This window comes from Bicyclus anynana, chromosome 4 (genome assembly GCF_947172395.1).
Source record: "Bicyclus anynana chromosome 4, ilBicAnyn1.1, whole genome shotgun sequence".
Classification (NCBI taxonomy): Eukaryota; Metazoa; Arthropoda; class Insecta; order Lepidoptera; family Nymphalidae; genus Bicyclus; species Bicyclus anynana.
In genome coordinates, this window is record NC_069086.1 from 1,853,497 (window position 1) to 1,866,047 (window position 12,551).

General features: G+C 37.7%; 1 protein-coding gene across 2 annotated transcripts in view; it reads left to right on the forward strand.

The window, feature by feature from the left end:
* Window positions 1-12,551, forward strand: part of LOC112054701 (neuroligin-4, Y-linked-like) — a 111,985-nt gene that overhangs the window by 82,204 nt on the left and 17,230 nt on the right. Inside the window, exons 4-8 of one of the 2 annotated variants that reach the window (XM_052891615.1) lie at window positions 471-623; window positions 2,725-2,925; window positions 3,821-4,319; window positions 5,309-5,399; window positions 11,211-11,390. In XM_052891615.1, coding sequence (XP_052747575.1) covers window positions 471-623; window positions 2,725-2,925; window positions 3,821-4,319; window positions 5,309-5,399; window positions 11,211-11,390 — 1,124 coding nt within the window. The remainder of the gene's footprint in view (window positions 1-470; window positions 624-2,724; window positions 2,926-3,820; window positions 4,320-5,308; window positions 5,400-11,210; window positions 11,391-12,551) is intronic. The other variant, XM_052891616.1, reaches the window with a different exon arrangement.

The following is a 12,551-nucleotide window of genomic DNA, read 5'->3' on the forward strand; positions in this document are numbered from 1 at the left end:
ATCATACGACTTTAAATACGGAAGGTAGGTGGCGCTGAAGTTGCTTGTTTTCAGCATTTAGTGTATAAACAATTATTTTACAACTAAGTACAAATGAGAAAGTTGTTCCTCTCAACTTCACTCCAAGGGGGAAGGGGGCATTGAGCTGTTAATTTCATCTGCTACTGATAATTACATAAAAATAACCCAAAAACTTTATTTTTCTGTTCCTTTATCAAAACTTTTACTCGTGAAACAATAGCAATAAACAACTAGCCAATGATCCAGTTAAAAAAAATATACAGCTACAAAAAAGGTGGCTAATCCGAAACAAACAAGCAAATAATTAAAATACTCAGTAAACAAAATGCAGCAAAAACATTAGCTGAGACGGGCGCAAATTGAAAATTCTTTGATTTCTGTTGTAACTGAATTTATTTTCTTAAAACAGTTGTGAAATCCAAGATACCTGAGCAAACTGTCTTTTACAGTTGGGCCAACGTTGCTAGCTAAATATCCAGTGGTGATATTCATACACGGAGAATCGTTTGAGTGGAATTCCGGCAACGTGTACGACGGGGCCGTGCTAGCCAGCTATGCGGGACTCGTGGTCATCACTATCAACTACAGACTTGGAATATTGGGTAAGTGATGCACACTACCGAAGTATATTCATTAGTTGGTGAACAAAGTTAATAAACCTGAGATGTCTGGTACATTTATACCATTATAATCATAGGGTCTCAGCTCAAAATCAGCCTCGTGTATTATACTTTTAGGTAGTGCACGGCATAATATGCTTAGTTGTATATCCTTGTTGGTCGCTAACTATGGGCCTTATTAGAAGGCTCAAAGTCACTCAGCGGGCGATGGTGCGAGCTATGCTTGGAATTTCTCTGCGTTATCGAATCAGAAATTATGAGATCCGCAGACGAAGTCACTGACATAGCTCAGCGAGTCGCAAAGCTGAAGTGACAATGGGCAGGCCACATTCGAAGAGCCGATGGACGTTGGGGTCCCAAGGTGCTGTGTGCCGCACCGGAAAGCGCAGTGTTGGTCGACCTTCCACTAGGTGGACCGGGGATATCAAGCGGTTTGCAGGGAGCCGCTGGATGCTGGGGGCTCGAGATCGTTGTGTTGAAGGTCCATGCAAGAGGCCCATGTCCAGCAGTGGATATCTATCGGCTGATAAGATGGGTAGGTAGGTACACCCTTTCTTTTAAAAGGTTACACACGGACATGTTATCATTAGGGTAGGGTACTGTCTGCAACTTTTAGATTTAAATTTATTTTCTTTCTTTCATTATTGTCCGATGTCTACCACAGAATACGCCTTTTGGAAAGTCTTCTTAACACCACAATCTTCAGCTGCTTGCATCCAGAGGCTTCCTGGACTGGAATCCAACCGATGACATCGATCCATCTTGAGACCAATGTCCACATTATCCTTCGGACTATTTTCTAGATTATGAACTATCTTCTTTCTTGTTTACACCTGTATTACATATTCATTACCTACATTAGTATTGACCCGGGAAAAGTCACCATGTCGGTAATGTAAATGTATAATTTTAAATCTAGGTAAATAATTTCTCGAAGTACAAATCAAATTTACAAAAATTTTGACCAATGTAAAGACAGCAACTATTTCGACACAAGTTAAATATTATTGTGGTATATCTTTAATATTTTATTGTAATAATTTTTGGATGTCTCTAGAATGTTTGTTGGTAAATTAAGATTGAGGAAAACGAACTCTTTGATAGTAAAGATGCTGTTCATAATAAAGTCCGAGCCACACAGTAAACACTTTGCCTTTTCAGCAAAATACTATAAATTCATTACAAATGTAGAAATAAATCATACTGATTTAACTGCCCTCGTGAATACAAAGATAAAACTGTTAATTTGCCTACTGACATAAAATATAATCCGCCATTAACATTCAGCATTTTATCTCGGGGGCTCTGGTACAAATTCAAATTTTATAATAATCAGGTCATTCAGCACGCAGGGGATATAACACCCTAACAGCACGTACACCAAAATGCCGCGAATATGAGTCCATTAAAATTTCAGACACCGAGTCAGTGACGTTGCAAAGTATACTCAACGTGTTGGGAATAGATCACATTATTCTAAAGCACGCGAATAAATTTTAGGTCCCATTGAAAAGTGCTACAAGAAATGTTTAATTAAGCAAAGTGAGGCGTGACGAAGCTATCGTACAAGCTCAGCGCATAATTAGATGGAAGCTCAAGAAAAATAAAACTAAATGCTCATTTAATTTTTCATCAGACGGCAGACTTTGCTCGGGTTGTTTTTCGTTTTGTGAGATTATAAATAGTGCTTTAAAATGAGAGTGACTTTTACAGCTCGGCAGTGTAATTAGAATAAAACTACTATACAACTGGGAAAAGTTTTATACCGTTTTAAAAATATGTACTGTATCATATATTTTTAAAACGGTATAATACGCTCAGTGTTTTTTTAATATGACAGTGCAAAGATACTCACTTGATGAAGCCACGCGTGATTTGAATGAAAGCATCTCGTAATAGGAAGCTTCTACTACATCACAAAGCATATTCAAATCCACAGTCACAAAGGTATCATCAGGACATAACACTCAGCCCAAAACACCTTCGAACGTCCCTCTGAACTGCGGTCCAAGTCTGAGCGGAGACGCCCTTAGAGAATCGTTTCGTATTTATAGACACATTCTAACGAGTATGTAATCCGCAGGTTTCCTGAATGCAAATCCAATACCTCATCTAAAGGCGCGCGTAGCCAACTATGGTTTGATGGACCAAATCGCGGCGCTGCATTGGGTGCAGCAGAACATTGCGCTGTTTGGAGGAGACCCGGGCAATGTCACCATGTTGGGCCACGGGTCAGGCGCCGCGTGTATCAACTTTCTTATGATTTCACCTACTGTTGTAACAGGTCAGTAATTATCAGCCTATTTTAACGGTTTTCCACAGGGCCAGGCCACTCTCCTTATAGGTGAGGGAATATGCTACTTAAACCAACTACGCTTCTCCAAAACGGGTTGGCGGGATAAGGTAATGTTAACAGTAATGACCAGACCTGACCGCTTAATATGGTCTCCTAAGCACAGGGTGGAATACTACTAACGTCTGGGAAGTTCTCAGTTCTTACAATATGCTAATTTCCGCTGTCATGCAGCATTGCTGAATGGCGTGGTTGCTGGTGTAATACAGATGCATGTGGATTGTGTTAAATCTGTAACAATTACTTAAAGATGTTAAGTTAATAAGACAGGAACTGTTGACTGGTCATGTGTTCTGGTACGCGAGATGTACCATCACCAACTGCCCATTTTTTTTTTTTATTCTTTACAAGTTAGCCTTTGGCTACAATCTCACCTGATGGTAAGTGATATGATGCAGTCTAAGATGGAAGCGGGCTAACTTGTTAGGAAGAGCACGTACCGGAACGCTAAATCGCTTGGCGGTACGTCTTTGGGTGGTAACAAGCCACGGCCGAAGCCTCCCACCAGCCAGACCTGGACAAATTAAGAAAATCTCAATCGGCCCAGCCGGGGATCGAACCCAGGACCTCCGTTTTGTAAATCCACCGCGCATACCACTGCGCCACGGAGGCCGTCAAAATACTACTAGATTACTAATAAGAATTTATTGATAGGAACCAGATAATACTTTACAACATATTTTAGGAACAAGCGGCTTATGATCCGCGCATTTTTTGTGAAGAGTCACAAATTGTACGAGTCATTTTTCATTTAGTACCGTAAAGTTAATGCTTACTTCTATTCAATACTGTTTTATTATGTTTTGATAGTTCCATATTATTTTAGGTCTGTTCCACCGAGCTATCCTTCTATCTGGCTCAGCACTTAGCTTATGGGCGCTCGTAGAAGATCCCGTCAGCTATTCCGTCCAACTCGCCAAACAATCAAACTGCACGCTCCCCGAAGACATCGTCAAAGACCACGAGCTAATTGTGGACTGCCTTAGAGAAGTGCCCCTACAAGAACTGATGTCCGCAGATATTAGTACACCAAGCTACCTCACAGCGTTTGGTCCATCGGTGGACGGAGTGGTGGTAAAGACTGATTATGCGAAGGAACTGCTAACTTTCTTCATACCGAATGATCTTCAAGGTTTCACCAGCGTGTCAGGAGTCAATAATATAAAGGCGGACAAAAGAAGTGGTGATAGGATTTTCGGGATAAGAGGCGGGCAGAATAAATATGATCTTCTCTTTGGCGTGGTAACGAGCGAAGCTCTTTGGAAATTCTCAGCTCAGGATATACAAAACGGTTTCGAGGGCGAGCGAAGGGACAGGATAATAAGGTGAGAATGTTTACGTAGCGAATTGGTGTTTACTTCCATAGCTATCGATTGATTTAAATTTATTTGAGCAACGCAAGGGTTGAGAGGTTATATTACTAACCTTTTAAATTGAATCATGGCTGTATCAAAAGGTGTTGATGATTTCGATTGATCTTGTGTCCGGTTTATTTTAGTTATTTATTGACTTTTTGTATCTGACTGATTACTATACTCCCATCGTTCACATTACTTCTGTCAGCATTCAGTATTTTAAATACATAGTAAAAAATTTCGACATATTTAATAATATCCTCATGTTAATAATAGACACAGGTCAATTATGAGTAGGGCGAGATTACATGATTCATAGTTACATTGATCACTTTAAGCATATATTTCTTACTAATTCATTTCGTTTTGGTATCAGTTGTACTATTAATTGTTATTCCATTCAAGTATGGAGTCGGAATCATAATGATGTTTACATTATTCAAATTCAATTTAATTCGTTTGTTTGATGCGGATTACCGAATAATCCATTCCAGAAGCAATCTTGTGCTGTAATAGGATATTATTGAAATAATTTATATTTTTTTTAGAATCATCATTCTGTCTATTAAAACAAAGCAATGTTTAATGAACATTAACTTAATTATTTTAGATTTTTTATTTTCTAAATCGGTCTAGTAGTTTCAGAGTTCTGAGCCTATTCAGTACACACAAACAAATCAATTCTTTCCCCTTTATAATAGATTAGCGCTACAACTCTGGACTCTATCGTTATTGATGATCATGAAAATGCCATCGTGTCTTTATTCATTCTTCTGTAGCTTTGTTCAGTGTCCTATTTTTGTGATAACCGGAACACAAATAAAAAATGTAGGTAATCTAGCGTCAAACGTAATTATAACTTATTGTAACCATTAATTTAATTTCAGGCACACTTGGATGAAACGCATGCGGTATCTAGCCAAATATAAATCCTCGTTAAACATTATTTATTGTTTCAGGACTTACGTAAGGAACGCCTACACATATCATTTGAGCGAGATATTTTTTACCATAGTCAACGAATACACCGACTGGGAGAGAACTGTTCAGGTAAGGTTTCGGAGGTATTTTTTCATTACCCACAACAATAAATCTTGCCTGAGGGGGAGATTGGCAATCCCTTTTATGTCGTATTATCATATTGATCAGAATATTTTCTATCGGCTTCGCATTACTTACATACGTGATTGGAAAAGTAAACCACTATCAGGGCCCTTTTAAATTGGGGGTAATAGGCTTCGGGGGTAAATTGCACGGAACCAATGGTTTTTGTAGACAGCTGCCTCGTACAAGTAACTATACCAAATAGTAAGGATGTATATCAATCGATACATCTTTGAACTGTATGTGTTTTTAGAAATCTACTCAGAAGTGGATTAAAAAAATTAAGAAAAAGAAAACCAATTTTGAACAAAGGTTATGATTCGCTATATTTAGTAGGACAACTTAATTAACAAATCAAACTGTAACCAGAATAAGGTCCTAGAATGGCAGAAAATATCTTGAGGCTTGTGTCTCCGGATACAGGTTTAAGGATACTCTTTCGACATGCCAACACTCACCATTCAAACCTTGTGCCAAACACAACTTCTTGGCACTCAATTCAAGTCGTTGCATTTGCAAATTCAACCAAAAACTCAATTCTTAAGGTTGAATTTGCTCTGAATTTGGGATTCTATTGAATATTGGACTATATTTAAAGGTCTTTAGGTATAATTTTCTTAACCAATAATTCTAAAACTGTCAAAGCAAAATTTTCCAGTTTTTAAGTGATATTTTCTACATGATCCTTTTATTATAAGAGGCATGTAACCTATGAAGGATTATACAACAAAGGTTGTGGATAGATCAAACGCCACGAGACCACTAAAGACGACCGTACGACGAGTGCCTTATGTCACATGCCGCTCCCGCCCGACGGCGTCCACTTAGTAATCCCCACTGTTCACGGAAACAAGTCGTGCCACCTAGCGTAGGCACAAGCCAACACAAGATCGAGCGACGTCACATCCGTCTCAGACTACTATTTACTACAGTATGTAATTGAAGAAGTAGAAGATATACTTTATTGCACACATAATATAAAACAAACAAAGTATAAATGTGCATATTACTATAGAAATTTAATAATGCAAGAGTATTAGACATATAAAATATTTAAGAAATTGAATGTCACGTGTCTCAAACGGTGAAGGAAAAACGTCGTGAGGAAACCTGCATACCAAAGAATTTTCTTAATTCTCTGCGTGTGTCAAGTCTGCCAATCCGCATTGGGACAGCGTGTTGGCGGCCTAACCCCTCCCATTCTGAGAGGAGACTCGAGCTCAGCAGTGAGCTGAATATGGGTTGATAACGAACGAAGAGTATTCGGATTGCTACTGAAAAAATAAATTTAGCAAATTGCTAATTTTAGCAATAAATCTAACTGCTGTGCATAGTAGTAGGCTTGAGTACGAGTCTTCTCTCAGAATGAGAGGGTCTAATAGTCTAATAGTCCACCACGGCAGCCCAAAGCGAGTTGGCAGACTTCACACACGTAGAAAATTAATAAAATTATACTCTACGTGTGTTATTTAGGCTCATAATTTGTATTTATATTATAAGATCTTGCTAGTTCTACATACCACAGATAACTCGGTAATACTCTTTTAATTGCATCAAACGGACACATACCATTACGTAATGTCATCGCATACTAATTAATCAATGTTAATTGGGACAGCCGCATTGATCCTGATGTAATAATGCTTGTGCTGATGGATATGTAATGTTATTCACAACCCAACCCACCTTGACAACAGCAACCTGATAAATATGAAATAAATCTAAGAGTTTCTTATATATTTGTTTTTTTTATTCTTTACAAGTTAGCCCTTGACTACAATCTCACCTGATGGTAAGTGATGATGCAATTAAAGGTGAAATCGGGCTAACTTGTTAGGAACAGGACGAAAATCCACACCCCTTTCGGTTTCTACACGACATCGTACCGGAACGCTAACGCTAGGCTTGTTTATTTTGCGTACTTTCACAGCGTAATGTCTTACGGTATTTTATTGTGGGGCAAGGCTGCCGATATACAATCTATATTTGTACTTCAAAAAAGAGCAATTCGGGCAATATATCAATTAAAATCATGCGAGTCCCTTCTTCTAAAGTTTAAAGAAATAGGTATACTAACAGTAGCCTGTCAATATATATATAACAGTATAGTATATGTAAGACAAAATATTAATTTGTACAAACGAAAAGGAGATTTAAACCCACGTCTTACTAGACACGGGCATAAGTTAGTTATTTCTGCATATTGTCTCCTGTAACTGTTTCAAAATGCCTCATATAAATATAAGAGCATAAAACATACATTTTATCAAGTGTTGAACTTCCAAAGGTTAAAATATTTTAATTGGCATGTGATGGTCTATTGATTAGAACCCATTAATCAACGTTATGTCCATAATAACACAAATACTTTAAAGTCTCAGAGGTAACAGTTCTCGTATCACAGATTCCCTAAAGTATAATTGATACACGAACTCTTCGTGGTTTATCAATACACGAACTCTGCGTAGTATATCGATACACGAACTCTTCGTGGTTTATCAAAACACGAACGATGAGTACGTTGATAAGGTCGTTTTAATAGTTACGCCTTCGTGAATCATACAAGACCACATTGACAGCGAGTGGCAACACAACATTCAGGTTTACCCTGAACGTCAGTATTACTCTCATTGCTGGTTCTGTAGTTCTAACAAACTCACAGAAGGTAATAGTGCTTGGGTGAGCGAGTGAGACTGGGTGAGCGAGTGAGGTGTGGCATCTTTTTTTCAAAAGATGGTCATTGGCTCCAACTCCCGCACAACGACGGTGGTCCTCTCCCTGAATTTGGTGAGATTAGGTTTATTTAAGAACCAGGACCCCCCCCACCTTTTCGTGAGGGTTATCGTTTTTGGTACATAAGTGTGTATGGATGAGTTCCACATAGTGGATTGATAACTGATTGTCAGACGACTAGTAGAGCAAAGCACGCTGTAAACACTGTATAAATACAGGCCTAGCTTCCACTATCATCTTTATATCAAGCAGAACAAGGCATCACTGTATAATTAGTGTAACAGGCCTAGCCTCTAGCTGGCAGTCTTAACTTTCAGAGTATCCATTACTCTCAAGAGAGTGTAATGCGTTCGAAAGAAATCTAAAAGATTTCACACCATAGGCCGCTCGGCCCTGTGTATAATTAATAAGCCATCAGAAGGTCATTAGTATGTAAAGTTTCATATATATATGCTCTTAAGCATTAAGGAGTTCCTTCATGCGAAGACACTCCTGGCTGCATTATCATTTTGACTCATAAGTCAAATTTCACACCATAGGCCTCTCGGCCCTGTGTATAAATAATATGCCATTAGAACTCAATAACTATGTAAAGGTTCACATATATGCTCTTAAGCATCAAGGAGTTCCCCTCATGAGAAGACACTCCTGGCTGCATCATCATTTTCCATAAAAGTCCCTACTGGTCGCCCAAACAACCGACTTCGTACTATGCTTCCATCATACGATGGAAAAGCACGGGTAGAATACATTAAGCATTCAGCCAGCTGCTCTAGCTATTCATACTGAAAGCGTCACAGGCGTCAGCCCGCATGCTCCCAGTAAAGTAGTAAACACGCTCTCGGCGTAATCTGCTAAAAATAATTTAATGTTTCCAAATAATATTTTTCCCAGTGATTTATCATTAGTCTCATGTGCTGAGCTTATTTTGATAAAAATTTTTTTTTTTTTTATAAGTATGCATAATTTGTATTATACCTATATAGTATGTAAGACTTATAGTCGTCACACTCCAAAGAGTAAAAAAACTTTTGTAGGTTTGGGTGTACTCTTCTATAATAAGATCCCCAAGACTGTGATGGACCTGCCAATGCATAGCTTTAAGCAATCTGTTATAAAACATTTACTTAGTCGAGGGTACTACAACATTGATGAGTTCCAAAGGAAGGAAAACATCGTGAGGAAACCTGCATACCAGAGAATTATCTTAATTCTCTGCGTGTGTGAAGTCTGCCAATCCGCATTGGGCCAGCGTGGTGGACTACTGGCCTAACCCCTCTCATTCTGAGAGGAGACTCGAGCTCAGCAGTGAGCCGAATATGGGTTGATGACGACGAATACTGTATGACTTTTTCAAAAGAGCAACTGTTGAGTTTCTTGCCGGTATCTTCTCAGCAGAACCTGCCTTCCGAACCGGTGGTAGAATCTTTACAAATAGTCAACTGACGTGTCAAAAGTGCTTGTAAACTGAGCCTATTTGAAATAAATGATTTTTGATTTTGATTTTTAAATAGCTTGGTGGTACGTCTTTGCCCGTAGGGTGGTAACTAGCCTTATCCGAAGCCTCCCACCAGCCAGAACTGGACCAATTAGGAAAACCTCAATCAGCCTATCCGGGAATCGAATCCAGGAGGTACCTCCGTCTTGTAAGTCCACCGCGCATACCACTGTGCTACGGATGCCGTCAAAAAAATATTCTAGATTAAGGACTCTCACAAAAAAAAAAATATAATCATATAGTTCTATAACGCCATAATCAACGCGAGAGAGCAAGTTATTATAAATTTAATTGCCGCTTATTTATACAAAAAAAAATCCATCTTCAAAGTATTGGTATATAAGGAGTAAAATATAAGTATTAGGCCGAGGTACTCGTAATTTGCCATAAATCTACATTTTGAGGCAGTATTTAGGCCGAGTCGACATGAACACAAAACATTTTAGGACTCATATTTTATATTAAATTCTGTAACAAAATATTCAATAGCAAGTTTATCTCGACTTTTGCAAAACACTGTTTATTGTACTCCCTAATCTTTTAGGCCTTTAGTTACAGACTTCTCTTTTGGGAGCGAAATTTTAATATAAAGACATCCTTGTCGTGAATGCTTAAACTTGTGGTTATTTTTTAATAGAAGCAGGCATTGCTTTACGGAAGCTCATTATGCACAGTGTTTATAATGTTTGTATTTCAAGAGTTCATTTTGTAAGGCAATAAAATCTATAACAAACTTCCTCATCGTCCAAAAGAGAAGCCCTGGTCAATATTTAAATGTAAAATGTATTATTTAATAATCAAAAAAAAGTTATTACGACCTTCAAGATAATTTTATGGACATGGACTTTTGTAATTTATTATATTGTAATTGTGACATTTTATTAATTTAGTTTTTTATTTTTGCTCAAAACTAGATTCATCCAATTATGGTAAAATGTATAGGCTTAATTCTATTTGTAACATCGAGTTAAACCTACATTTTTATGAATAAACATAATTCATTCATTTTTAGAGCTAAAAACCCAAAAATTAATATTATACACATAAAGCAAAAGAAGTATTTATTGGATTTTATTAAATAGGTTTTTATCTCATTATCATTACCACCCTGTTTTCACGGCCTACTTTTGAGGCCGCCTCCTTTATAGGAGAGAGGATACGACAATAGTCCAACAACCACATATATCGTCTTTTGATCCACGGAGAGCTTAAGAATTAAAAACTTGTAATATTCTCAACGCTTTACTTTCATAGAATAATTGGCACACCAAACATGACAGAGTGGTGTTTAATGCTTTTAGTAAACTACTTGAGTTTTGGTATTTAATTGCCCAGGTGGTCGAGGCGTTAAGCTTTACAATAGTGCTTTCTTAAGCATTGTGATGTGTGACACTATTGAAAAAAAAGAGTTTTTTTTCTTTTTTTCTATATTCGAAAAACACAATACGAAACGACACATCAGGCAAATTCAATCCTGGCTTTAGGCGTCATGTGATCTTTTTTTGTCAATTTATTTTTGTCAACAGCATCCAATCAATACAAGAGACGCGGCAGTGTTGGCTCTCTCGGATGCCCAATACGTGGCCCCGCTGGTCCAGACTGGAGACTTCCTCAGCGTCAGCAAGAGCTCCATAGGATCCGGCCCGAACACCTTCTTCTACGTGTTCGACTATCAGACCAAAGATGGAGACTATCCACAGGTACGAGTAAGTTAAACTTAATTAAACTTTAATTTTAATAGTTTTAACAGTTACTTCGTACTCATAAATATAATTATATTACAAATATACAGGGTGCTCGGGAGTATTTCCTTAACTCTAGGGTTATATTTTTTATTGAAAATTAATTCAAAATGTCCAAGGAACATATTATAGTCTAATATGAATATTTTTGAAGTAATAAGTATTTCTTTTGTAAATAGATCTCAAATTGTGTCCGTTAAATCGCATTTTTATATTAGCTAATACAAGGCAAACTTATTCATTGATAAATATCATGAAGTAGCTTAACTATTGAAATGCAGAGTGCCCGCTGTATCTCGTCGATATCGACAGTCTTACCACTACGATTACGTATTTAAAATGCAAGGATAGATAAATGTGTGTGTGTAACATGAATAGTCGGAATTATTTGAATTACTTTTTATGAAAACATAAAAGTTTTTTTTTATTTAAAAAAATCTTTTATGCATTTCGGCTCCTATAAGTTATGGGAAATACTCCCGAGCACCCTGTATATTTGAAAGTTTAAATGTAAAGTCTATGTTAACCTTTTGGCTATAAATCATCGTCATCAAATAGTCGGCCGCTGCAGGAAAAATATGCTTCTTTGAAGGACCAGCGTTTTGAACCTGAGTTGGTCACTCTGGAGGCTGACCGACGAGGTTTTGACGACCGTTAAAGGGTGGTATAATCATTCTTTTCTGGCTAGATTTTGTAAATGACATAGGAAAAATTTAGCCTGCATTGCGATAAAGAATCCTCTAGCCAGCGTGGTTATTATACCACGCTGGCTGGAGGGTTGATCATCGTTGGTATTATACGACAAAATCTTTCTAAACATATAAAAAATTTCTTATATTCGTTTAAAAAAATGTTGAGTCATACAACTGACGTCGTTTCTATAAATTGTCTCCTCCACACAAACTCTGAGCGACGTTTCTAATATTGGCCCGATTTCCAATATTAGATCATTATTGGTACTTTTTCCTCTTCAAAGCGACTCGTTTTATACTCATCGCAATTTTGTTTTTACTCTCCTTTTTTTCCACATCTCTCCGCTCGCAAACTTTCATTTAGGGAGAATTCACACGCGCCGCAACCACGCCACATCGCACAAAATGTGGCCAATCAGTTGCATGGGACAGT